Source organism: Rissa tridactyla, chromosome 3 (assembly GCF_028500815.1).
Source record: "Rissa tridactyla isolate bRisTri1 chromosome 3, bRisTri1.patW.cur.20221130, whole genome shotgun sequence".
In the NCBI taxonomy this organism is placed as follows: domain Eukaryota; kingdom Metazoa; phylum Chordata; class Aves; order Charadriiformes; family Laridae; genus Rissa; species Rissa tridactyla.
Window position 1 is genome coordinate 18991445 of NC_071468.1, and position 27936 is coordinate 19019380.

A 27936-nucleotide genomic window follows, 5' to 3' on the forward strand; every position below is an offset into this window, starting at 1 on the left:
GAATCATTTAAGTTGGAAAAGACTTTAAAGATCATTGAGTCCAACTGTAAACCTAACAATGCCAAGTCCACCACTAAACCGGGTCCCTCAGCATCACATTTACCCATCTTTTAAATATGTCCAGGGATGGTGACTCAACCACTTCCCTGGGCAGCCTGTTCCAATGCTTCATAGCCCTTTCAGTGAAGAATTTTTTCCTAATATCCAATCTAAGATTGTGGGAGAAGGGCAGAACAGCATTGCAAAGGTCTCCCTTGACACCATGGAACCAACAGGATTTTGCTCTTCCCGGATCATGTAGGGTTGAGATTTGTAGCTGCAGGTCGCTGCTGCTCTTTCACAAAATATGGCTGTGAGCTGTGTGTAAGAAGTAGCAAGACGACAGCACGGCACAGGGGTTTGCAATTGCCACAGGAGTCTGAGCGCAAGTGCCACTTGATTGAATTATCAGAGATGCATGAGGCTTCAGTTGTAACTTAACATAAGCACCAAGGCTGAGAGATTACTGAGGCAAAATGGACCTGTTCTCTTTGATTAGCTCTGATTTGCTACTCTGATGACATATATCGATGTTAAAAGAAGGCCACTAAGCTTCTCTTTGTACTGCATTGGAAATGACACATTGCAAGAGGAGGAAAAGTTCTATGTAAAATTGCAGAATTGAAGATGAAGTGAAATTGAAAAGGAAGATCAAAGATAGAAAGTAGGGGGAGGAAGAAAGAGGCAATGTACAGTATGGCTGCACAGACATCTTAATTTCATTTTAATGAATCTCTGACCACTCAGGAAGGGGAGGGTAGCTCTTTATTTACTGGGAGGGGAAGAGCAGCCTTCTGCCACTGCACTGAGATTTCCTTTGAACATGGTCTCTTGCCGAAATGAAGGACTACACTCTGCTTCATATTTCACAGAATCAGAAAAGACCAAGCTATTTTCTGACTCCCTGTGTCCTGCTTATGTAACTTGCAGATGACGACTGTGCAACCTCTGGCAGAGCCCTGGAAAATTTTCTTGTCGGTGACTCAGGTGCTTGGCAAACGGGCTGGCGTGGCGGGCTCAGAGATGAAATTGCAGTTAGAGGCACTCCCTGGGTACGAGAGCCTAATTCAAGGTCTCTTTATGGAGGCTCTTCCTACCTGAAGCTGGGTGTGGCTTGCTGATCGGCCTGGTCATGTCACTGCCAAGAGTCTCTGTGCTTATCCTGTATTAATTATATGCAAGTACAAAGCATCTCCCTTGATTGCATTGCAGTAGAAGAGAACCATAGCCCTGACTGTGATCCAGAGACGTGGGTCAGCAAGGGGGGAGGAGAAGAGCTAGGCAAGAATGAGTCCTCAGCCTTTACATAAATCTTATCTGTAAAAATGCCTGCAGGATGTGGGAAGAGTGTTTAGCTGGGCTGCAAAAATGAGACTTCATGGGAAAGCACAAGGTCTCCTTTTGCAGTCTCCCCATTCCCAAACTCTGTGCAGTCACCATGGCAGTGTTGGTTTGGGGGCTCTAGATCTGGCTGAAAGCTGAAGAGCAGGACTGCACATTGTGCTGTAGGAGTAAAATTAAGAACTATGAAAAGGGAAGAATTAGACCCGGGGATGAAGAGAGAAAAAGGAAACAGGCAGAACTGCTTCACCTGCAAACTAGACTTCCCTGTGGGTCAGCTGTTGTCTCCAGCAGCAGAGGATCCCAATTTTCACCTCTTTGGAAGTATGACTGAGAGGAGCTAGGAGGTGTGTACTACCGAGTAGGTACCACTGCAATAAGGTGAGGCTGGGACAACTATGAGATCCCCAAATACAGCCCATCTTGTTTGACTCTATGCAGCAAGCCCCTCTGGCAGTCCAGCCAAGTTTAAAGCATTACTTAGCTCACTCCTGCACAGAGCCTGTTTGCCAGGCTGCAGTAATGGGGCACAAAAAAAGGTTTTGCCACAGGGACGAACTGGTGACTAATGAGTTTCATTGATCTTGTGCTTGCAGGAGAGAGCGATCTACCCTCTGCAGTTCCTGCGAGCTTTTCTGCTGGAGGCTCTGAGAAAGCAAACGTGAGATGTTATCCAAAAGCAGGGCTGTGTGAGCCCACTGAACCTAACGATGCGGCTTTCTCATGGATGTATGAAAATGATAGTGCGGAAGATACCAGTGTCAGAAAATCTCTTGATGGCTTCTACAAAATGTATTGCAAAAAACGGCCAGACAGAATGGATCCCACCTACGAGGCTGCATCACAGTGTCTGTCGCAGAAGATTTCAGAGCTAGCAAACCGGGATGGAACAAAATACGCGTTGCGTTGCCTGCAAATGGCCCAGGTAGTCTTGAACAGAGATGGGTGTAAGATCTTTCCAAACCACCCCACTACTGCTTGTTTTTCAAAGCCAGATGAGGGAGAAATTGTCTTGGAAGACAGAAAGAAAACACCCGGACTCTCAGATGACATCCTGCAATTCCTCTTGAAACAAACACAGGCAAAACATAGCCCTGAGGTGTCACATGAGAAATGAGCAAGGTGCTGGTTTGTTTCTGTCATTGGAGCTTTGCTGTCACACCAAACAAAGGTGACTTTCTTGGAGAAACACTGTTCCTCTTAGCACCACTTTCAACACCACATATTCCATGGAGGGATTCATCTGGAGCAGACCTTGCCACCTGGGTCTCTGCAGGGCAGCACCACATAAGGCGCATCTGTGGTCCCCATGTAGGGGTGATGTGTTGACTAATCAGGATGGGTGATACAGTGTCTGTTGCTGGGACATCAAACATTAAATTGACCCACATCCCTACCCCAGTTGAACAGTGGCCCAGCCCAAATTCAGCCCCTATGTAGGGCTGTTGACTGTAACAGACTGATTGAATGAGCTTGGCATGACACGCCCCAGACCTAGGGAGGAAACTTAAGATTTTGTTCTGTACTTGACTGATAATGTAACGCCTACGCCTCCACGGGTGTGCCTGGTAGCTGTGTGTGTTTACCTACAGACATATGATCCCACAGATCATGATTGCAATGCGGGTGAGCTTTTTTGACAGTAAAAGTGTGTGTGTGCGTGAGAGAGAGAGGAAATACAGCTTCTGAGCAAGTTATTTTTTTTAACAGGAGGGATAAAAAGAGAGAAAGAAAAGCTTCATCGCCTTAGTGATGTTTCTAACACTTCAAATGCACCAGCTGAACAGACTGGGGATTTTTTCCCATCTATATGAGCTGGTTTAAGAGCAACCTGAAATAGATTCATGAGTAAGGGCTCTGCAGAGGTGTTTGTAGGGAAGCTGCAGAGTTGGTGCCAGCTGCCCTGGTACCTGCCTGCTGTAAGATGCAGAGTATCTAGGAAGAGCAGAGCTCACATCTCAGCATGCCCAAGGCTGTGGGTCGCTTGATTGATTTTGTAGGGGCAATGCTGCTTTCTCCAGCTCTCTTCCTACCCACTGGTCCCTGCTGATTTCTGCTACCATGGGGTAAAAAATAAAAAAAGCCCAGAGCTTTCGCAGAGAGGAAGCCAGTGCTTATTGCTTGAGTACACTCTGTTATCTTTGTTGGCACTGCACAAGACCTTGTGATTACTTGCCTGGTGTGTTGATGGATGGGGGAAGATGTTCTGTGAGATGTTTGAACCATGGAGGTCATTGGTCTCCAGTAGGGATCATCTGGGATTGGTTGGTTACAGCAAAGGTTTGCTTCTTCTAACAAGCTCTGCTGCTGTTTATACCCAGAACTTTCTTGCTCTGGTTTTAATTGGCAAGATCACTACTGGCTGCAGTGGGAACTGGCCCAATGCAGTGGTTGCATAGCTTGAGTTGTGGTGACTATCACTTGCCCTGTGACATTAAGAGGTGACCTGAAGGACTAATTCCCAGCAGTTGTTTTTGGTCACTGTCACCTGGGGAATTTAAAGTGCTCTGGGTCTGCCGCATTGCTATGAATTTGGCAAGCCTAATTCTCCTTTGCTTCGTGCTTGTGGAAACTGGGAGTGAATCCCAAGGAAAACAGCTGCACGAGGGTTGCAGGACTGGGCTCCTTCTGTCAAAGCCTTGGTGGGAAGGGTGCTGCTGTCACACAAGGCTGCAGTTCAGGCCCCTCAGCTCAGCACGTGGGAGCCCTTTGAAGAGGTCATCAGGAGCAAACAGAGCTTCCAATCCCACTTGGGACAGGTTGTCAGTCATTAAATCTATGCTTTAGTGACTGCAGTTGTTCTTATAAATGTTCTCTTCTGGAATGACGTATCAGGCTCTAAAAGAGACACTTGGGTGGGAGAAGATAGTTACGTGATAGTCCTTACCAGGGTTGACAGGCCCACTGCTTTGATGCAGTTTTTGCTTTGTTTCACAGCTAGCTTGGGGGGCTTGCAAGTCAAAGAAACCTTCTGGAAAAATTCAGAGCTTTGTCTTCTCCAAACTTTTATTGTTAGGTTTTCATTAAAATTTAGAATAAACCTAATTATTTTATGGCAGATTTTCATATTTTAGTTGCTTACAGAAGCAGAGCAGAGCTCAGCTGGATAAATTAGGCTCCAAAATCCCATTGATTTTTAATGATAACAAAACAAGCTAAAAGTTTAGGGGAGTCTGACAGTCTTGTCAGGTATCTGGTGTTAGGAGCCGAAACATGATAGAGTTTATAATACCCGATCATTCCTACTGTGAAATTAACAGCTCCATTTCTGGAGAAACACTTAATTTTAGGAGGTGTTTCACTGGGATCTTATAGTTCAATCACTTTTATTAAGTTAAACAAGACTGCAGCACAGAGAATAACACTCATCACTCCTTTTCCCACTCACTGCTAATTAATTTTTTACAAACCTGTTCTGGAACCTGCTATATGTATTTCCAAGTCCGCTGAAAGCCAAACCGTTTGTATTACTCATTTCCTTGATAAACATCTCTCTTCAATTTCTTCAAGACACGGGGGGATGAATACATCTCTCTCCTTTGCCAGGTGTTCCAAGCAAGACTCACCAAGTGCTTTGAACAGGCTGTACTTGAAAGCAGCACAGTCCTATTTGGCATTTTATGATGCTATGTAGAAGACATTGTAATAATGAATATCACCTCTGGTGAGCAATAGCACAGGGGCCCTAACTTACGTCTGTTTGAATTTCTTAAGCTGATTTGCAGTTATAACTAAGGTATGTTTTTTCAAATTAACTAAGTTCAATTTTTTTTCCACCTATTTTTGTGGGTTCTTTGGTTTTTTTGTTTGTTGCTTTTGTGGCTTTTCTCAGACTAATAGAGGGGAATCTACCCATGCTCTGGATCCCGTAAACTGCTCTTTCACAGACCACTTCACCCGCTTCTTGAAATGGAGTCTTCAGAAAGGTGGAAGCAGCTTTCAAGGAGCAATTAGCTTAAAATGTGTAGGGCTGCCAGGATCCTGTGTCAAACCAGTCCTCAGCATTGCAGAGTGGGACAGCTGTGTAACAACGCCAATGTCCCTCCCACCACTGCAAGCATAGCCACAGGTGCCTTGTCTTCTGCTGACAGTTGTAGAGGCATGAACTTGGCCAGAGCTGCTGCTGCTTACAAACAGCATCCAGCCAGTAATGGGAGAGAGGAGGAGGACAGACCCTAGGGAGAGTGAGAGCACAGGGAGGAGGAGGAGGGATTTGACAAAGGTGGCTGTGTAGGTGCCTTGGGTTGAGCTTTTGGGCAGCTGCTGTCCTGGACATTCTCCCCGGATCCCAGCCACTCACCCTGCAGACAGGGGAAGGAGGCAGCCCTTCCCTGGGCCAGCGAGGCTGTCCCAACACGGCAGAGTGCTCCCAGGACCCTTCCTCTGCCAGTTTAAACACAGCGTGATAGCACTTCTGTCTTGTTTCGTCTCCCACCATCACCCCTCCACCAACTTCCAGTTCCTTTCTGTCTCTCATGAACGTGCTAATGAGATCCCTGGAGGAGTTTTCCCTTTAAAATGAAACAGATCTCTCTGAGGCCAAAGAGCCTGATGTCAGCCAGCAACAGAGAAACAAACCCCCACAGAACCTCCTGGCTCCTGGCTCAGTGGCTTCTTTGCTGCTTTCACTCCCTTTGCCAGGAAGACATGTGCATGGTTTCCACCCACTGGTTTGTCCACTGGAGGGGTGGTTTGCTGTGGTGATAATGCTCGCTGACTGGAGAAGCCATTCAGTTTCCATTGTGGACATGTTCAAGGAAGCATGGAGAGCAAGAGGAAGGAGATGTACAGAAGGTGACAGCATGTGGGCGAAGAAGGACAGTTGGGATCTCAAAGGTCAACATCGAGGTTCCCAGCTAATGCGGTTACTCCAGTACAGCCATGCCGCTTGCACCAGTTTTAGAATTTGATCTTCAGCATTTCAGTTTGGAGATAGCTTTTACCCTGCCAGTCCAGCTGATGAGACCTCTCATCTGTTCCCTTTGCATGCTGGCCAGATCCCAGCACGGGTGTTTGTGTTTGGTGCACATCAGACTCCCTGCTGCACTTGTTCATGGGGCTGCTGTTCCTGCCTTGCTGCCCCTGGCAGATTGGCACAGCTGCTGTGCTCTGCAGGTGTTTCCAGCAAAGGCAATGGAAATTTGGCTGCTGACTTTAACCAGAGCAGGAGGAGGCCCTGCTGGCCCAGATGGCTGCAAACTATGGCCAAGATCTTTGGACTCACTGTAATCACTCTTTGCAAATAGGTTTATACTGGGACTCTCTGGGTTTAGGTTACTGTCCTTGAGTCATTGTGAAACTGATACATCTGGCTTCTTGGTGGTTCTCCTTGATGTGTTGCTTGCTTGCTTTTATGGCACGGGTGTTGTTCACGTGCTGGTGGGCACACAAAATATTGGAGCACACCCTCAGCTGCTTCCCCACCTACTCAAGTTAATGGTGCTAGGGGAAAAAAAGGAATTGAGATGAGGATCCAGCATCATTTCTGTAGTAGTAAATATATCCACAGGTGCTGCTCTGTCAGAATCCAGAGAAAAGCATCCTGCAGGCAAAAATTACGGAGAAAGGTAATACCAACTGCTTCAGCAATAGATACAGCTGGAAAAAACAAACGTGTTCTTGAGTGTGCTATCAATAATTACAGTAACAGTACTAGTCTCTCCCTGCCAGCTCTCATTGCTTAACCACCACAGGTCTGTCATGACTACGAGGGCATTAACACTGACAGATGTGGGGAGCTATTGCTAAGTATGTACAGGGAGGAAGGAAGGTCTTCAGTGTGAATTGGACATTGTTGCTTATAATTTTTCACCAGCATTTATGCTGTTCTACACAGTTAAGGTTTTGCACAGCAGCTCATATCTTTCACTGTCATTTTAAGGGAAATAACCTCCCAGAAAGAGAGAGCTGGAGAAGTCTGAGGACTACATCTGAATGCCTTCAGTTGTATTGGGTTTGCTGATGAATTGGTGTCTTCTTTGGGTTAGCTTTAAAGCCACCTGCTCTCCTATTCAGATTTTAAAAAAAGAAAAGAAAGGAAAAAAAAAGCCAAACCCATGCAATTTTCACAAAGAAAGCTTGGAGCAAAATCTGAGGTTCCTGTTCTTTAGGACAGCCCTGCTGCTACTGATGCTTGAGAGATACCTGCTGGGTTTTGACGGAAAAGAAACCCTGATGGGGTCTAGTGTGACCCTAGATCAGCCCCAGAGCCAGCCATGGCCTTCCCCACTCATAACAAATGAGAAAAAATCTTCCTGGGGCCCCTCTTTGGGGCTGTGAGGAAAAAGGGTACATGCAGGGTGCTCCTCTTGAGGCCCAGAAAAACCTGAGCTGCCATCTTTTTATCTGCCTTTTGAATGAGATTTAGAAAACATTCTAGGGAATAGCTGTTCAATTGTTGTTAAGGGTTTTAAATGGTGGCAAAATGAGGCAATCTTCATTTCAAAGGTGCAGATCCATGAAGGAAGTTAATCCGGGGTCCTGCTGCTGCTTCTCTACACACGGGGGCCAGAGGGGAGGCGAGGTTCCTCCGGAGAGGTCATGCTTCTGCTTCAGCTCCTCCAGGCTCTTGCGCCTGCATAGCCACTGCCTGTAACATCCAAGCTTTCTTATTAGAAATTTCTGATGCAGCAAGAAAAGGGATAAGAGGACTCATTACTCTTCAGCCCTTTAGGAAATGAGATGCAAATAATGACAAAATAGAGAATAGGTGTCTGCTGAAAGAGCGTGAAGATAGACACCGTCAGAGGAGAGCATGAAACTGTTCAATTTTAAAGAGCAGTGTAGGCAGAATAGGCTGGATGCAGCTGAAATATTGGGATTATGACTCACATCTACGAATCTTGGCTAGCATCTCACAGAGGACGTGGTAAGCTCTGTGCTACTGAAGCACGCAGTCTTTCGAAAAGTTTGTGCCTCTCACAGTCAGGAGCGCCTGCAGTTCTTCTGTGCACTGCTCACTTCCAGGTACAATATTCAGCTCATGCCAATAAACCTGCCAAAAATAGATGTGTGTCTCGCGCTGAGACAGAAGGAAGGGCAAAGGCAGAGCCCTTTGGAATAAACATCTCTGGAGCAGGTGGTACATTTGACGCAGGCTTTGTCTAGAGAAGAGTGGTTTTTTTTCTTAACTGTGTTTGGTTTCTTTGGAGTATGAGTCTGATTCTGATTCCTATGTCGACGCTGATTTGTGCAGTAGATGATTGAGAGGCTAAGTTTTGAGGAAGGGTAAATTGCCTAAAAGGGAAATGGATAGAGGATAACTCTCAGTTCAGGGCTTGTTAAGTGGGTGATAATCTGGCATCCTGGGATGTGGTGTGGAAATAGTTGGTCAAACTGATTCTCTTTGCATGGTTGGAAATACTACTGCAAAGCACTTACAGAGCTTCACAGAAAGAGCCCCCACACCTGCTGCAAAATGAAGGAAAGGAGATTCATGGCGATAGCAAATAAAACCAGAAATTACGTGCTTGGGACACCTTCCTAGAAAGCAAATGAAAGTTTGTGAAGCTTGAAATTCCCTCCTGGGATAGGAGGAAATCTATATCTAGGATATCTAAGTTCAGATAGTTGTAGCAGTTACATATAGAAAGGCTTTGCACTGTGGTATTTTTCACCACTTCTGAAGTCAAAGACATGAATCAACCCATGTTCTTACTCCAAAAGCCCAATGCTTTTGAAGTGACCTGACTCTCCCTCTGCCCTATTCCTACATGTAGGAAAGGATGAACACTCCCATGCAAATGATCCTGCCCTTAGACGTGTCTGGTCCCAACGTTCACGTCCCAGCTTTGCTGCTGCCGTGACACCCGATACACTGCCGAGTTTACACTATCTGGGTATCTGTTACTATGTGAAATATCAGCCTTCTCCTGTCATGTTCCTATTCCCTGAATTTCAAGTATTTCAAGAATTTTCAGCCCTGTTGCCTTTTGGGTGTTGGGGATTTTTTGCCTTCTGTGACTGGAAGAAGCCACAGAAGCACAGTCAGAGTCTCATTAGTTTTGATCTAACTCTGCTTAGCTGCCCTTGGAAGGACTGAAATAGTAGCCTGGAAGTATGGCCATCCATGGGTGGATAGATGATGGCTCCTTCCAGGTAAAGAACAGTTTTTTCTGGATGTTTAATTACCAAGAGTGGTACGAGACCCTCACAGAAATGTCCCACGTTCTGTACATTTCTCCCCAGCCTGTGCAATAACCTCTGAGAAATTGCATTTCATTTTGAGGGGGTGAAGTGCTTTCCTCTCTGCCTGGCTTGCACTTGACTTAGCTTTGACACTTCCATGGTTTCAGCACTTGGCGAAGCGCAAAGCATCTTCTGGGAGGCACTTTGCTGTTGGTTTCTCTCCATTCTCTTTGTTTGCCTCTGTGACCCACCCCATCATTGTATTTTTTCTCCACTGCATTATTTAAGGCAGGAAATAACCTGTTTGCCTGGAGGCGAGAAACCAGGCGATGCTGGACCACTTTGTACCCAAACATGCTCCACTACCATAAGCTCAGTAGGCAGCTGGGCTGCTTTGGTTCAGGTTTCAAAAGCAGACTTAGCTGTAACCACTGAACATTTAGCCACTGGGAAAAAAATGCACCTGAAGTTATAGTCTCCTTGAAACTCTCCTGCCAGTTGTTGCTCATGCTGAGTGCACGCTCTGGGCTTGTAAGTGGCACCTTTGTGCAGTAGGAAACATCCCTCTGAGTTGTTGTTTTTCCCTTGCTCTAGGCCAAGTGCGGCTTGCCGCTCACTGGGGCTGGCTGCATGATCCCAGGGCAGAGCTGCCCAGAGGGGTGATCCCAGGGGCTCTCAACGCCCTCCTGCCGTCCGCTTCCTGCCTGCTTCAAGAGCTGTAGGAGTGAATTTTCCCAACTTTCCCTAACTCATGCTACTGTGGCTCTGGCAATTTGCACAGAAGCGAGAGCAGGGATTCTTGATTCCCGTTAGGAGGGTTGCACATACGCAAGTCACATTTGTTTCCTCCCTTGTTGAAATGACCCTGCCTGAAACAGCAAAGGTGTCCCCTCCACAGCCTGTGTTCCCACCACCCGCCTCCGCTCCGTCTCTTGGCGTGAACCCCTGCAGCTACGTGCCCTGCGCTGTCCCTGGGCCATTCCCAGGAAGCCATGCCTGAGCTTTGGGCTGCTCACAAGCCTGATGACACCTCTGTTCATCCCCCTTTGTGCTCTGGTAGTATGTGGAGGCTGCTTTTGGAAAGGCATTTGGTGCCTTCCGCTGCAAAACAAATCCAAGAGTTCCTTTCCTTCTGCTTGTTCAAGGAAGTGTCCTGGCTCACAGCAGATGAGCAGCGCTCTGAGCCTGGGTTAGGACAACACCCAAAACCAACAACACCCTTCAGGGCTGTGTGTATACAAGATCCCACAAGATCTTTAAGCGAAATGCTTAAGTGGAGTAAAAGATGGAGAATAATATCAGCCCCATAGGGTATGACAAGCAAGGCCAAAATTGATCCATCATTGCCAAGTAGGAGGAACACCGGACAAGGTGAGGACTTGACAACCAGTGCGTGAGGGGTTTCCCTGCTGCAAGCTCATATCCAAAACCCAGCTGAGGGCTGTTAAGAGATGTGAGCACTTTGGCTTGGGTATTTTCCAGCTGAGCTGGACCTGTGTCCCTCAGTGTCTGAGAGGGGTGACTCATGCTGCTGCAGGCACAAATTCCCCTGCCCGTGCACACCAGCACCTGGGTTGCCTTGGGGCACATCTTTGGACTAAGTCTGGAAGGCAGCAAGCGCTGCCTCTCTATTCCCACAATGAGCCTTACATCAATGCCCGTTCCAAACTATTTTGTCATCCTTGATGAATCCTCCTGCTGTTAAGTCATTCCCCACTTTCCTCGTCTTGGAGCTCTTCCAGGATGTTTGGTATTGATGGCCTCACTGATGCCTTCTCCAACAGAATTTTTATTTTCCCTCCCACACAGCTGCTAGTGGGAGGCACTGATTCATGCCAACGACCTGCCTGATCCTGGAGCCAAAAGGCAGCTAGTGAGAGAGCTGAGCTCCTGTGACAGGCAGGTGCCAGAGCAGATCTTCAGCAGGTGTCAATGAAGTAGCTCCCAGCCGAGACCGTTTACACCAGTGGAGGATCTTTCCCCAGGAGTTTGAGGTGTTTTGGGATGCATGGGTATATCGGGACACATGGTTGCTAAAGTCAGTGTACAACTGGCACTGTATCTCCTATATAAATGTGTCTACTTCATTATTGAGTGTAGGTGATTTTGTGTGAGGCATATGTTTTCCCACAACACAAAAGTTCATTTTAAAAATACCCTGTTCTGTAGGCTTTCCCTAATGACTATTTTTCCCCACACATCTATTAGCCAACAACATATGCCAGCATTTCTTCCTTAAAAGTAAAAACTGGTACATAGCACACAGAGCATGAAGTAATAAGATGTGATTAAGACAGTAGCTGGAGGTAACCAAAGCCAGAAAACTCATGGCTGAAAGGTCAAACCTTTATTTAAATTGCCTTTGCAATGGCCTATTAGTTTGCAGGTGCTGTGAATTAAGAGGGAAAGTCTTGTAATGAAAGAACATCTGGCATGGAAAATCTCACCTCAGTTCAAGCTGAACAAAGTTTCACTCGCGTTAGAAGGTAGGTTCTTGTAATGGGAAATGTCAGTCAACCTCAGGGTAGGTAACACTATCCAGTGATAACTGCAATGACGGCATTTCTGGGTAAGATGCAGTAAATGAGCCAGGAATGCTGCTAAATGGGTGCTAAAATCAACACCTCCTGCCAGGGAAACAGGATGATTCTGTGATTAAATATACTGAGGTGGGCGTAGGGGAGGTCGATGCTATGCCCTGCAACACGTGTTCAGTGTGACCTTCACCAGTTGGTGAGCGGCTGCACCACGCCCTTCCCATGGGAGCCCGGCTCCCAGCTGGTCAAGGCCACCTTTGCAAGGTCTGGTGAGGGAAGCGGTGGCAGGTTCCCACATTAGTACCCCTGGATAACAGGTCACGGCTCTTGGTGTCTGCTGGATTCCACCTTGTGAGGACATTTAATCTTGAAAGAGCTTTTTTCTATATTCCTTGGCAGGTTCTGTGCTGGCTCTACGTCCCTGGCCTGGGGCCTGCAGCACATTGCAAAGGTTTTTGGCTGGAAAGCTGCAGAGGCAGGCATGTGTGATGGGATTTCGAACGTCAGCAAAGATGCCCATTGCTTTCTGCCTCATCCTGCCTGTAGGCTGCCAGCTGCAGTGAACCTCCGCCACTTGCAGTAAGTGACTGCCGCCGCTCCTTGACAATTGGTGCTTCTCCAAGAAGCACAATGGAAACCCAATATCTGCTCTCTGACAATCACAAAGTCAAAAACCTCTTATTGCAATCAACTAGATGGATGGGATGGCAAGCGAGTGGCAGGCAGCGTGGAGATGAGCTTGTGCCAGACCGTGCTCCTCTCCCTGACTTGGGAGAGATCATTGGAGAAGGGACAGAGCAGTGGCCCTGGCGTTGGGCCATGGGATCCACGTGCAGCATCCACTCTTGGAGCCGTGGTATGCCAGAGCCGCCCAGCTTGTTTGTGCAGTGGAGATAAAGCCAGAAGGTTTGTGACCATCCATGTTTGAAGGACCTAAATTAATGTTACTGGCAAATGGACGGAGAGAAGAGACCCAAATTAATGCCTCCCTGACAGAAGGACAAGCCAGCTCCTGTCCATCCTGCCAGCTGGTCACTCAGCACTTGTCCTGCGAGCTGCTCAGCACTTGCACGGCTCCAGACTGCACCGTGCTCAACCAAAATAGTTGGGACAAGAGGGAGGGAGGTGGGAACAGGGCACGGGAGTATGTGGGTGGCCGAGCTGGGATGCAGTAGCAAGCTGGGATCCCTGGGGAGAAAGGGGAGATGTTCAAAATCATTGGATTCATGTGTCATTAATTCTGCCTCTTGCAGAATAGCTCTTCTGCTCTTAAAAGTTTCTGATTATCCTTGAGAGGGTGGATTCTTGGTTTTCGTAGGAATGGAGGGAAGGTGTATGTTGCATTTGAAAGCTTTCGCTTTTGGAGAGCCAAACTCTGGGCACTCCTCCTGCAAGAAGTGGTTACTGCCGCTTGGCTTGCAGAGTTGCTCTCTGTTGGGCTTTTCCCCGCTGATCGTTCTCACTCCCAGCTGCTTATTCCTACTGACTTTATGTATTACGGTGGCTGCTTTGCTTTTCCAGAGCCAGTGCGGGTTGCTCTCCTGGCTGGTGTGCTGCAGTGGCAGGGAGGGTGTTTTCCAAAACATCAGGTCAGCGCTGAAACGTGGTTCCCCTGCCTCGCGGTCGGGGTGAGTTATCTGAGATCCCTGGAGTCATAATGCGTGAGATAAGACTGGAAAAAACTCAGGCGCAAAGGATGGTGGTGTCCAGTGAACTGGGGCTGTGTGTGAGCAAGGAAACCTCCCTGACAATCCCTGCCTTGTCCATATGGCATTTTGCAGAGGAATTATAACTATCATTTACCTCTGGAAAATTGTCCCTGCATCACAAATATAGGTAGTTATCGTCTTACCCAGGAGGGAATGCCTGAAAACTCACGCTTCTACAGCAAAGCCTAAAATGACAGGCCAGGGATGTGCTCTCTGGTCCCAGTTCTCAGCTGGTATCATTTGAATGTAGTCTCTGCAGCTGATGGAACTAGGCAAATTTACACTGATGGAGTAGCTATCTGCCAGGTATTTTCAGTTCCCAAGGCTGCCTTTAAACTTAAGCCTCTTAAGCCTTTTTTATAAGCACACAGGATCTCACACAGAGAGCCTAAAAGTCTTAAAATCAAGGTATGCAAAAGAAAAAAAAGGATTTTCTAGCAGGGAAAGATCTTAACAAAAACTCCTCTTGCATTTTGCAGGTTTTGCTCACTCTTTCATAGGGTCTTTTTACAGCTGGGTTTCTGTTTTTAGTGACAGTGGCAATTGAAAAGAGATGATTGCAAGTTCCTTTGGCTATTCCTTTTGCTGTATGAGTACCAGTGTCATGAAATAGATCTCTCAGCACTGTGTCTGCAATTATGTGCAAGGGCATAATGGGAATTTTTTTTTCAGTACATAGGTCATTCAGCAATAAAAAGTTTCCTTTGAAATCGTTATGGTCTGTTGCAGAAATCTATATATTTTTATCTTACAAAATTGAAATTTGCCTCTGAAATTTCCATGACACTATCAACCATAGAACAATATTGTTCTTACCAAACAGAACCCTTGCTGAGAGTCAAAGTGCTATAAATATTTAAAGAAATGAATTACTAAGTAAGCCAGACTAGTGCCCCAGTCTGTAAATATTAAACGGAACATACACAGCTGACAAAATGCAGGCAGAAACACTCAATGGGGCCATTTCATTGCCTAAATGAAATTATTTGCAGTGCAAAGGCAACTGTAAAAGTAATTTTTGCTTAATGACAAGCAGCACTCAGAATATGAGGGCTTAAGTCAGCATTTTGCTTGCTGAAAGAAATTTCCATCCTGTTTTATGGTCTACTGCACAAGCCCCAAACTTCTTCACCAGTGAGGTTACCAGTGTGGCTAATTGCATACTTTAAAAAAAATGTTGGGGAGGGTTGGGCAGGGGTTGTTTTGTGGATATTTGGGGGCGAAGTGAGGGGGGGGTGGAGCTAGATGCGCAGCTCCACCCGGCCCAGGCTGCATACTGAGATGCCCCACAGCTCTCAGGCTTCCTTCTGGGCATCAGCTACCTGGGAGCTCTGGTCCTGCAGCGATGCCGAGCATCTGAAAGCCAAGCGTGTGAAAGCCATGCCAGGGAGACACGCAGCTTTTGGGGGCTGCTCGTTGTCCAGGACTCATGAGGAGAGTGTTGGGGGGCTGTTACTGCCCCCCTTGTAGGGGAGGAGGCACCTGGGGCTGTGGAGGTTGCTCCTGTTGTCAGCAAGGCAATTTCATTACAGTGAGGATTTAGTCATAGCCAAATTCATAAAGCCATGAGTAGTCGTGTAAAGGCTCCCATGGATCAAAAGCTGCATTTTACCTGGATGATGGGTTCATCTGGAGTGACAGATTTTGTCTGGGACTCCCAGCACATCATTTTCTGACAGCAAATCAGGAGTTTATACCAAGGTGAGAAGTGGCAGCATGGATAATATGAAGAGACTTGTCACTAAAAATCCCAGCGGCGCAATGGCATTAACAAATTCCGAATTTCTCTGGTAGGAGGGCAGGAAACGTGCATGTTGTTTCACATCAATGTCATCTTTCCCATGGGTGCCATACCAGTCTAATTGCAAGAGCTAAGTTGCATTTACTGCCTGCAGCAAGCACGGTTGGCGAGTTGCTGTTAGGGAAGGACGTAGGAAGTGGCACCGCTTTTTAGTGGAAATCACACTGACATTGCAGTATGGAAAAATTGTCCTTTGTTCCATAGGCCCCCAAAGTCTGCTTTTTATTTATGTATTTATTTTTGAGTTGCAGCGTAATCTAGTTTCCTCCCATCTGGGCTGACAAACCCCGAGAGAGGAATGACTGGGGAGGGAGATAGGTGTGTGTGAGCGGCATATGTGAAGATATTCATGTGGGAAAACTGGGATGTCGGGAAAATGGTTGTGTTTAGACTTGACCTTCCCACTCTCACTTTTGGGTTTGGCTTGTTTGGATTTTTTTTGTTGTTTGTTTGTTTTTGTTTTTTTTTCATTCTGGTGATATCTTTACATCTTCTGTAGCCTATGAGTGTATCCAGAGGCCCTGATGATTTGTATCAGCTGGCACAGGGCTTTTTTCAGAAGACCATAGAGGAGTCTGTGCATATATTTTTAATATCCTTTAACAATTATGACATGTCTTATAGGCATATTTTAAACCTCTTTTCAGTTTGGCCATATGACATTTGACCTTATTTCTGTGGTATAGATACATCACTGAAGAGCTGGAGCTAGAAGGATCCTGCATGGAAGAGAAGAGGTTTACAAGTGAGCAAAATCTTCTTTTTTTCGAAAGAAGACCAAGAAAGACAATTCAAGAAGAGTTGATCTGAATTTTTAAGGTTCTCTTAGTTATGGAGCTGAAATATCCTGTAGATTCTTTAGGTTTTTGTTGAAGAATGTCTTTGAGACTAAAGGCTAGCAGTCTGTTTCTAGTAGTTATTTCTGTACTGCCTAAAAGCACGTGGCGTGAACAAAACCCCACTGTGTGAGGTCCTATATAAATATAGAAAGGAAAAAAAGATAGTTGCCTGCGCTACAGAAATGGCACATCTGTACCACACAGAGTCTCTTCACAGCTCCTCTGTCTCTCAACTGGAGCTCAGTTTGCTGGTTGGTTCGTTGATACCATGTGCTAAGGCCACAGGTGTGTTTAACTTTCAGGGGAAAAATGTCACAAAAATATTTCAGTGGAGGCAAAAAATGTGGATTTTAGATTTAAATTGGAAGCTGGTTATTGTGTAAATACAGAATTAGGTGGTTTTATATCTCAGGGCATTTGGGTGATTTGCATCCTGTGCACTCAGTTTTGCTATGAGGGTGCATTTTTTTATCACTATTGAGTTTCACATGACAGAGAGGCTAAACAGAAATGTGTGGACTGACACCCATTAGGAGTTACAGACCGTACCAGCCTGATCCACACAAGCACAGGCTGCTGCAGGGTGTGCTTAGAAGTGTTTTGCTGTATCTAATAGCAGTATCATTTCATCTCCCATGGACTAAGCTCAAGCAGACACTGTTCCTGATACCTCCGTCCCTGTTGTTTGTCAGATCTTCCCGTAGCTCGACAAGCAAGCTCCATTCATCAGCATCACTGCGGGTGCCTGCTACAGGATAGATAGTCTTTGCTCAATAAGAAGGAGGAGGTCTGAGAGTGTGGTCCTGGCTGCCGCCTCTCACAGAGGCTTTGGCTGGAGGCATGCAAAGATTTTTGGAGTGTATACAGGCATATGCACCCCTGAAGCGTTGTCCCCCCTGCTTTGCCAGGCCCCCTGTCTGGATGCAGCACAGATGAGATCCAGCTGAGCACTGGCCTGTTCCCTCTCCAGTGGATGTGTCTAATGGATTTTAACTCCTCTGAAGTCTGTCACCATGCAAACAAAGAGATGAGCTGGGCACCTGATCCTGCCTCACTGTAGAGCTACTAAGATGATAATTGAATTCTTGGGGCATGTTGCACCGTCTCTAAGCCACCGTAACAGTTGCTTTTAGTAAACTATGGATAAATATATATACGGTAATGTATAACAGTAGCAAAGCCTAGGCACCTGTGCAACTCCATTATCCATTATGTTGCAACCAGCATTGCATATGTGTAGACCTCTGAAAGGATTTTTGCTGGCGTTAGTGAAGTTAGGTAGATGATGTCCCTTGAGGTGCTGGCTTTAGAGGTTTGGTTGGTGTTTTTCTCCAGATCCATCCCTTTAGCATCTTCTGAATGAGAGAGATGAGTTTGTTCGTGAAATAGGCTGCAGGATTTTCATTCCATGAAAACTAATTGGCATCCAAGAATAAAGATAATCCCACTAGCACATCTAATTAGAGGAGAGCAACCCTCATGTTCCCTGAGCAGTCTCCTCTCAATTTAAAAGGAGTTCAGACACGGAAACTCACTTGTCATCCTTTGAAGTTCTAGCTTCTAGGATGAGCCAAATGTGTATTTTTTTAAAAGCGTTTGAGAGAATCCAGCTGGATGAATACTGTTTATTCATAGAGCGATAGATTGTCACAACATTATGAGGCGTGTATATCACTGCAGTCAAAGTTCTGACACATCTGAGAAGGGAGCTTGGGGTGTGCCACTCACAACTGATCGAGTGAAATATGCCACCGCCTGCTGTAATCCTTAATTACTGCATAATGCAGTCACATCTTTTTCCTAATCTGAGGGGAAGCTCATGCCAGCAGATACATGGCTGTAAAAGTCCATGTGAAGTGACATTGTTTTGAAAATACAGGCTGACTTAATTAACTGCAGGCAAAGTACTTGGATTCTCTCTGCTTGGTTTTCCAGCGCTGGCAGGAAAGTCTGCGGGATCATCTTTTGAAATCCTACCCTTAGGTGCAGAAGATGGAATTAGATATATCCCATTCCAGTTTGGTCGCTGCTCCTGTCATGGACCTCTTGGGTGACCTCCTGCAGAACTTGCAAATATTTGTTACTTCCAATTCTGCTCAAAACTGAAGGCATTAATATCTGCTCCCATGCAGACCCTTACGTAACTGGTGGCAAAACATGCCCCAGCAGTGCTTTAACACTTTCTCATATCAATGGCAATACAGGACTTCTTGATTCTTTGGGATCAGCCCACACAATGCTGAGATGAGGGAGCGTTTCAGAGAAATCCTACAAGTCAAATAGAAATAAACCAACCGGCACAGAGAAAGCAGCTGTGAAGCCCCAGTGATTGCTGCTGCGCTGCAAGGGACGGATGAGAAGACATGTGAGACAGGGGTAGGGGACTGCCTCTTCTGCAGCAAGAAGGCTTCTGGAGTGGTTGTTGTACCAACTGTCAATAGGACTTGTGTGATACAGGTACTTAGCATGAATACCTCATAGGTGCTAAAATAGCTGCCTATTTTTATTCAGCATCTTTGTACCACTTACCTCTATTGACCGTCATGTCCAAGATAAGTACAGCCAAGTAAATGCTGGAGTAGAGCAGCTACACAAGGATAACCAGAGAGTGCTATTTATATGCCTGGGAAGCAGAGAATGCTTAAATGGCAAATGTTTCACCTAAAATTCTTTCTCATGAGCAGCTGAGGAGGTTGAGGCTGGGCTGAATCCTCACACAGGCAGGGGAGGACATGGGGGCCTTTGGAGCCAGTGAAATTCTTCAGTCTTCTGAATCGGGCTCTTGACTTCCTGCAGTCAAGGCTGGTGATTTCCAAAGAAGCATCTGCCTGTGGAGACAGGGCTTATATAGGCGGTATGGGAACGGCACGCGGGAGGAAGCAGAGATGTTGCAGTGTTGATTTTCATGGTGGCTGGGGTTCTGTTATTTTGCAGAAACTGTAATCTGAACACAAAGTGATCGAGGTCTCTGGCTTTGCCTCCTGGAGTTGAAGGTCATCTTCCTGAAATAAGCTTCAAATGGAGATGAAGTTCCCGGCTTCCATTACGCACAGATGACGCTGCATGTGAGTTTTACCAGAGTGTTGTGTCCTGTTTTATACATTTATAGCAGCCTGGCATTGTTAATACACAATGTGATAATCAGTACACAGAACGATAATAGAGATAACTGCCATTTTGATATATAGATCCATTGTCCTCCAGAAACACTGGCAATTAAAGGGCCACCTGTTTAGCCCTGAGAACAAACAAAAAAGACCAACTGAAAAATACAGTAATAATTTGGAGATGGCCCTCTAAGAGTTAATGAAAGGAAAAGCAAAACAAGCCCTGGTTTTACAATGTCTTTGCCTGGCTCTGACAGGAGCTGGGGGGAGCGTTCAGACTTGCTCTGCCGAGAGCTCATCATAGCTTGTCATTTGTACTTTCCAGTCCATGAGGGACTAATCGGGGCAGTGGGGGCTGTTTAAGAAAATTATGTAAAACATGATGTCTGTAGGTTTGCTGTGGCTCTCCAGAGCATCATCACAGTAAATAAGAGGTTTGCCTGTGGAGATGGATGCTAAGAGCAGTGATTTCCCTGGTAAAACTCTTGAGGAACGCTGCGTGTCATTCACTCACCAGATGACATAAGTACGGGGATCCCTTTCCAGTTGTTCTCTGGTTCTGGGTTTGCTGGGCAATGATGTGAGTGGAAGGGAGAGAAACCTTGCAGGAGAAAAAGGCTGCTGCAGCACCTGAAAAGGCTTTGATGAGAAATGGATGTGGAAATGCAGAGGTGATTTCTTGTGAAAGCTGTTCCAGAGGGATGGCTTACCGCACCTCCTCCCTGTAGGGAGAGGCTCAGCGTCCTCTGACTGTGGGAAAGACCTAAGGATGATACCGCACCCTCCAAGAGGGAGGAGGGGGCAGGGAAACCCCGCTTTTCCCCTTTTCTGGGGGAAAATAACGGAGGATGGGGAATAATAGGCGGGAGGGGAGGCAGAGGAGGAGATGGGGTAGTTGCCAAGGAAGGGAAAATGAGCTCGGCTTTCCCAGCCTGGGAGAGACTTCCCCGGCGAGGGGCCGGGATGGGAGGGTAGGGAGGGGGAAGCGGGGGGCAGCGGGATGGGAATGGGGATGCGGGGCGGCGGGATGGGGGGAACGGGGGATGCTGGGGGGAAAGGGGGATGCTGGGGGGAAAGGGGGATGCTGCGGACGGCGGCGCTGCGGGGGTGAGGACCGGGGGGGGGGGGGGGGGGGCGGTGGCGGCACCGCCCCCGGGGGCTCGGAGTGACGCAGGCTCCCGGCGGGGCCCCCCCGCCCGTCTCCTCCGCCCCCGCTCCCCCCTTTAAATAGCGGCCAGCCGCCGAGCCGCGCCGAGCCCAGCCCAGCCGAGGAGCGGAGCATGGGGCCGCTGGCGCTGCTCGGCCTCCTGGGGGCCGCCGCCCTGGCAGGTGAGGGGGAGCCAGGGCGCGGACCCCCCCGGGGGAGGGAGGAGGGGCGGCGGCGGCCGGTGACAGCCCCCCAGCCAGCAGCGGCAGGTCCGGCGGAGCCCGCCTTCGCCGAGAGGGAGCGGCGAGTAAAAAGCCCCACCGGGCGAGGGGTGCTTGGTGGGAGGGAGGAGGATGGAGGGGTTCGCCTCTGAAGATCGGTGCGGTGACGCCATCGGTGGGTGTATGACGTCATGCCCGGCCTGCCCTGCGTCACCCCCGGGTCGCCGGGTGCGTGTGTGTGTGTGGGTAGTGCGTGAAATATAGCCGGGAGTTGTGCCCTCACGCCGTGCAGGGGCTGCTTTTAATCTGTTTTTCTCCCCCCCTCCCCCCAGTGCAGTTTCTTTCCCCAAAGAGTTCTCGATGTCATTTCATTCCAGCGGGGCTGCTCGGTTTTTCCCAGCTAGTTTTTGATACAGGGGGGTGGTTGTAAAGTAGCAGATCCGCAGCTTTAATTAACAGAAATTTTTTTTGGCATGCGGCATTGTAGATTAAAACCACACTGTGAAATGAAGATTAAATTCAATAGGGTGAGGTGATAGCTTGGCTTTATAGCTTTTTATGCATACCACATCATTTCTTGAAAGAATCAGTGTCATTCTGGGTTGAGTAATTCGGCTTTAGGTGTATTAGAGCTCTCCACATGGAAACGCTTCCGGGACTTGTACAGAAACTCTGTCATGAATTTGACAACCTTCAGGCGCCTTTGTTGTAATCAAAGGGGAGGGTGGGAGATGGGGGGAGAGACCCCAACCCAAAGAAGTTCAGCAGACTTATTCCACAAACCCCATGGGGAATTTCTTATTTTTTCCTATTTCTGCCATCAAACAGGTCAGGTACCTCTTTACATCCTTTTTCGCTCTCTTGCTTTCAAAGGTCAGCCAGAATGAACGAACTAAGGAGTTTGTTTGGGGCTGGGAATCAGTGAAACATTAACTTCAAGAACTTTCTAGTGCTCCTTCTGCAAATCAATATGCCAAAGTTTCCGTGATCTTCCCTAGGAAGGGGTTTTGCTGGCATTTTGGTGAGCGATGGCACTGCACCGAGTCATTGGCATTAATGAAACAAAGCTATGTGGGGATTTCATCAGGGACCTACCAAAAGACCTGTCCCAATCTTGGAGATGCAAGCAAAAACCACCTGAATTTGTCCTGCATTTCCTATCCTTTTTTGTGATTTTTATCAGCTCTCAGCACTTCTGCAAAATCATATAATCTGGTCGTAACTGCCTGGGCAGATTTGGTTCAGGAGGGAAAAGCAGACCCAGGGCTTTGCTTTACTTTGTCAGTATGTGCTCAGGTTTTCCTGCATGGGCAGGGGAAGGGTTTCCATCTGGGTGTGTGCTCTGACTTTGTTTCTGCTGTGAAATGCTGCCATTGTACTGTCTGCCATGTCCTCACAAGCCTGGTGGGTGGGTGTCCCGCTGTCGGCAGTGCCAGGACGATGGCTTCACCCCACCTGAGCACATGTGGAGAGGAAGGCAGAGGTGTTGGCAAGCCATCTCCAGCTGGCAGGTGGCCCCGAGGGAGCTCTTGCCAGCTGGCACGGGCTAGCGCTGCCAGCAGCGGTGTAAAGTGGGGCATGCTGGCTCCCCACGGGCTTCCTCTCTTGGCTCTGGCAGAGCAGCTGCCTCAATATTTTATTTCAGCCTCTAGGATGGATTGGATACTCATTTTGTTCCTCCAGGCAGGATAATAGGATGTATGTCCGGTACCGTTTGCTGCTTCTGACATTGTTATGATAGCCTAATGCTTCCTCTTTGTGCATGTCAGCTTTCATCATTAACCAAGCACTTGCTTAATGGTTATTATCTATCTGTAAATCTCCTTGGAGAAGTGGGAGCTTTGGAATGAGAGGGCAAAGGCAGTGAGTACAACCTGACGTTATATTCCTGAACCACTGACATAGCGCTCGAGAGGCAGCCCATAATTGGCATTTCTAATAGCAAAAGACATTCAGAAGTTTGTCCGTTCTGTGCTTTATCACATCAACTGGGCATAACTCGCAGGAGATGTGCTGTGGCAGCATCACTGATCGGACAAAATCAGATGTTTGCCCTTGTGTGTGCCATGATTTCTTGTGGGCTGCAGGACCAGAGGAGCCTCGTCTAGAAGAGGCAATGAAGCGGGTCATCCCCTCTGCTGACATGTAAGTGGTGCCTGTGAGCAGCTCGTGCCGTAAGAGCAGCGTCTCCAACCCCTGTGGGATCAGGAGAATGTCCTTTTAGTGGATAACGCTTTTTTTGCTAGAAGGGACTTTGCTGCCAGTTTCCTGCCCCCGCATGTATGTACATCCTTATCCTCCGTGCTCAGATGGGGGAGGCAGGCAGGTTAGACTGCAGCGGCGTCAGCACTGTGCAGTGTGGTAGTTATTTGCATAGTAGGTTAGTAAATAAAGTAACCCAAAGCCTGCTTCAGTCAGCACTGAACGCAAAAGATGGGGGAGAGGGTTGGCTCTGTGTAGCACCATCTCCCACACACACCACCTGGCGTTCTGGGGAAGTGGTGGGGTAGGGATGTAGTGCTATTTTAGGGGAATCCCTTCTGTGCTATCCTCGTGTGGGTTCCCTTCTCTGATCGCAGTTGTATACGCAGAGAAGAGACGGGGGCTGGAGGGAGAAGCACATTGCTACATATGTGTTTGGGGGAGCAAAAATAGAGGACAGTAGAAATATCAAGAGAGTTATTATTACATTGTGTTCAGTTATTATACACGGAGTCAGTGCTCAAGGGGATGTCTGCTTCCTCTGCAGACATGGAAAGAAGAAATGTTATGCCGCTTTCAATAGCGCAAGGCTACACGCTCCTGTCAGCTTCGCAGGAAACTTCCTTAGGGCAGCGTTAGTTTTCCTGATGCTGTAAGGTGAAATGACCCCCTTCATCTCCATAATCTGCTTGGTGTTAATCTGTTACAGAAGACCTCCTAGTGTCCCAACCAAGCAGTAGTGCAGAGTGTGATAGATGCATTTAAGACTATCCTGATTTGTGTAAGAACTTCAGAACTGCACCCCGAGCTCAACATTTGTGTACCGTGATTACATACCGTGTGTAACTCTGTGAAGCCATGATAAAATAAACCTTGCTTCTACGTACTCGTGTGTGGCTGGCAGACTTGCTTAACTTCACTTCTGCAAATCTCAAGGTGGACGAGAATTGACACAGTTTATTAATAATGCACAGCAGCCAAGCTCATTAACCAGCTGGAGACATATTGCAGCAGTGATGGCAAAGTAAAGCAGCATGGAGGTTTCATTTGTAACAGCTCCTTTCCAAAAGCAAATACCTTGGACCAGGTCCAGTAGAACTGGTGCAAGGAGGTGTTAATTACTCCACGTGTCCTCAGGACAGAGAGAGAGAGAGGCAGGTTGTGCTGCTTCCTTCCGGAGTAGTGTTTCCCAGTGGGATTTGGGTTTTTTTTGCTTATTTCTTGGGGTGATAATGGACCACTCAGTGAACAGAAATTTTCCTTTCCCTTCTGGCTCTTCCATCACCCCAGGGAGCCGCCTCCTGTCTGAGCGAGACAGGATTTATCCAGTAGCATTGGGACAGTAGTTGCTTTAAAGCCTCGAAGAATGGTTTCCTACTGGGGAGGGGGTGTTTGGGCACCCAGAGCCCCTTGCAGAAGCCAAAAGGTTCTTGGGGTACAACCAGACCTTGCTTATTTGGTGGTAAAAAACCAGGAAACAAGTGCAACTACATGAAGACCTGACTTGCAGTAAAGCTCCGGTCTTGGAATTTAAGTGTTGCTTTCTATTTTTTGGTGTATATTCTTTTTGTGCTAGAAATGTCAACATGCCTCTTCTCTCATGCTAGGCTTCAGCTTTACATTGCTTTTCCATCCTGAATAAGAAAAGATGTACTGCAAAATGTACTGGTTTACTGACCTGCCAACCCAAAACTCAAGCCGTCTCATCAGACCGATTTGATTGAGGACTGCTGTCAGTGATGCTTGTTGCTAGGATTAATAAGTCTGTAATAATTTGTTTTTCTTCTAGGTGTCAGCACAGTTCCAGTGGAAAAAGACCATATTGAAGAAATGGTGAGTAGCTGTATGTCAAAGTGAATTTCAGAAAATATCAGTCACATGCTCTCCATGTTTTGTCTTTAAACTCTCAGGGTAATGCTTTTTTTTCCTAAGGGTAAACTCTTAAGAGATCATCGGTCATGTGGAACTCAGAGTCCCTTTAGCTGTCAGAACACACCTGCATGCACTTTGGTACATTTGATGAAAATGGAAGGTGGCTTCCTGTGTCAGCGCGGTACTTTTGAAACCCTACGTTTTACGGTTGTCTGAAAAATGATCTGAAATATTATGTACATATTATTGGAGTGTAAAAAGTGAGATGGCAGATTTGAAGAAAGGTGAAATACCTGCAGTTACTAACTATGTAATGGACTTTCTAATGCAGTCCCCACATCTCCTGCATTGGAAAGAGATGCTTAACCTGTTCGATTAAATAAATGCCATTAGCTGCTCTCAGCACCTGTGACCTGACATCGGACCCTCTCCACAGGTTGACAGGGTGATCATTTAGGTTAGTAAACACCTGGTAATAACTAAAACCAGTTGAAAAACAAACAGCCATATAAATGTTTTATTGTCTCCTCCCATCCAGCCACCCAGATTGTCAGCCTGAGACTCTCGAACCCCTGACGATCTGAGTGCTCCCCCACAACCAATAACTTCAGCACTTCATTTTGCGTGAATTTGTGCAGAGGAGCTACTTTGGTAGTGGTTAGGGTTAGAGGAGGTTGTTGCGACTTCCCTAAATCAATCAATTTCCTCTGCTTCCAGAAGACTATTCAGCTTAATGTTAAGGACTAAAAGAGGTAGGGCTTACAGCTCACACACATGAGAAAATGTGGAACATCTCACTTACAGAGGATATAAAGGCGTTTTGGGATTATTGGCAATTCAAGCAATACTTCTGGTAACACCTTTGCAGCAGCATCGTTTGGACAGATCCTGCAGGATGGTCCTTATTTTTTGAATATGTGTTGGTTTGTTTTTTTTTTTTTTTCATAGGGTGCCGTTACCACGTGTTGTTTGACTCTTCTTTGTACTGAGTAGGGTATTTTAATATTTAGAAATGTACGAAAGGAGCCTGTTACCTATGCAAACAAAAGGGGAGGTAAAAAGAGCTAATGACTATCCTCCTCTTACTGGTATGGAATTGAGGAGCAGCACTTGTTGCCCAAATGCGCAGGAAGTTGTGGTAGAGATGGGGATTACTCAAACCTCATAAATATTAGCCTGAACTCTAAACCTAAACTAGCCTTCCTCACTAACTGGGTCAGAAATAAGATTTCCATTTTTGCCATGAGAATTTTTTCTCCTATTTTGTTTCTTCTAGGTAACACGGTGCATAGTGGAGGTTCTGTCCAATGCTCTGTCTAAGCCAAATGCACCACCGATTAATCCCGAATGCAAAGAAATACTGAAGAAGAGTAAGTACAACATTACCTGACTCGTGAAAGGAATTTTGTAGATGGATTGTCTCCTGTGTTGGAGGTGGTGAACTGTAATTTCAGCCCATGTGAACCCGGTGCCTCCAAATTTCAGTGTCAAAATTCCAGTTTCCTTCTGTTTAGTCTGCCTTGCTCAAAGAGCCTGACCTGCTGACTGTCAGGGATTTTTGGCTAACATGATTTTTGGCTCTACTTAAGCCACCTGGAGAGACTGAGAGAACTAGACAAGCTCTTTAGGTAGCCTGAGAGGTCCACAAATGTGACCAGGTTTGGACGTCCACAAACGTGACCAGGTTTGGACCACATGCTGAATGCATCCCAGAGGGCAGGAACTGGCTTCAAATCTTAAAGCATTCCCACACCACTTAAATCAACAAGCCTCCTGTGCTTGGTGGCAACTGAATCCATGCCCAGCTTGGGAGAGGGAGTCTTTTGCTCAGCCCAGAAACGATGAAGTTTGTGGTACTGATTCCAGAGGTCTGGAGACGTGTGCTGAAAGCTCCCTGCGGGAGTGCTCATTTCGGATGAGCTCATTCCTACAGCACGGTGCTTCGCTGCCTCGATGTTGAGGTGTAAACCTGTTTGCATGCTTGATTACTGCCTGCAGTGACGGGTGGTTAAGTTTGATGCTGTGCCAAACTGCAGAAGGCACATCTTGCTTTTCTGCCCAGTTATATTTATTTGATTACAGAACAATAAAAAGGCTCTTGAACTTACCTGCCAGTGAGAACAATAATGAAACCCATCTGTCTCCTGCTTGTTTATAGAGGGAATAATGCGTGGCCCTAACACAGTCATCAGAAAAGGATGGGTTTGGGCATATATGTATTTGTATCTAACTTGGCCCCAAAATTCTAGGAGATGCTGAATGCCATCAGGCATCAAGCTTTGTTTATGACACTGTTAGTTTCAGAAAAAACCTGCATATTTGCCATTTTTTGGAAAATGAAAAAACACTTACTGGAAAGAGAGGGTAAGGACCATGTTTTTGCCATTAGACAGATCTCCTCCAAGAATATCAGATAATGAGCAGCTTTTCAGAAATAATGAGCTATTTTTAAATCTGTGCGGCTTTTGTTTGAAAGCTTTTAGGATTTGTGATCTATTTATGATGTTACACAGACGTAAGTGAAGCAGAGATATCTTCATAGAAATATACTGTTACCATTGTGGTCAGAGTCAGACTTTCATTTAGCATTTTGGAAATAGCGGAAGGCGCATGATTTGATTAAACATAGCTATTGCAAAGTAACTGATTTCTTTCTTTTTTTTTGTCAATTTAGAATTTTTAAAATTTGCTAAAAGCCCCAGATATTTTTGAGTAGCCTGAAAGAGATGGTTGCTTTTTTTGTGAGTAAGCATATGTGGTGGATAAGGCCTGACATTCAAAGAACTGAACGCAACTCCAGATCCCATTGGTTTTTGATGGGAATGAGAGTTAATTTAATTCAATACTAAAAATGTGATCACAAACAAAGAAAAAAGCTGAAGAGGAAAAGATCTTCTGGAAATTTCAGTGGAACTTTTAAAATGCCTAATTAAATGAAAATTAGTTAATGCTTTTCCAGGCAAACATGCAAAATATTAGAAAATGACTGATGTT

At 46.5% G+C, this 27936-nt stretch overlaps 1 protein-coding gene across 18 annotated transcripts in view; it reads left to right on the forward strand.

Annotated features, from left to right (window-relative positions):
- Positions 1 to 27936, forward strand: part of CHGB (chromogranin B) — a 109541-nt gene that overhangs the window by 78148 nt on the left and 3457 nt on the right. For 6 of the 18 annotated variants that reach the window (XM_054196389.1, XM_054196390.1, XM_054196391.1 and 3 more), the window contains 3 exons: positions 24860 to 24903; positions 25003 to 25080; positions 26219 to 26312. In XM_054196389.1, coding sequence (XP_054052364.1) covers positions 24860 to 24903; positions 25003 to 25080; positions 26219 to 26312 — 216 coding nt within the window. Of the gene's footprint in view, positions 1 to 2501; positions 13673 to 16240; positions 18851 to 19327; positions 19459 to 20745; positions 20830 to 24859; positions 24904 to 24980; positions 25081 to 26218; positions 26313 to 27936 lie in introns of those variants that run through there. The other 12 variants (XM_054196398.1, XM_054196400.1, XM_054196401.1 and 9 more) reach the window with 12 other exon arrangements.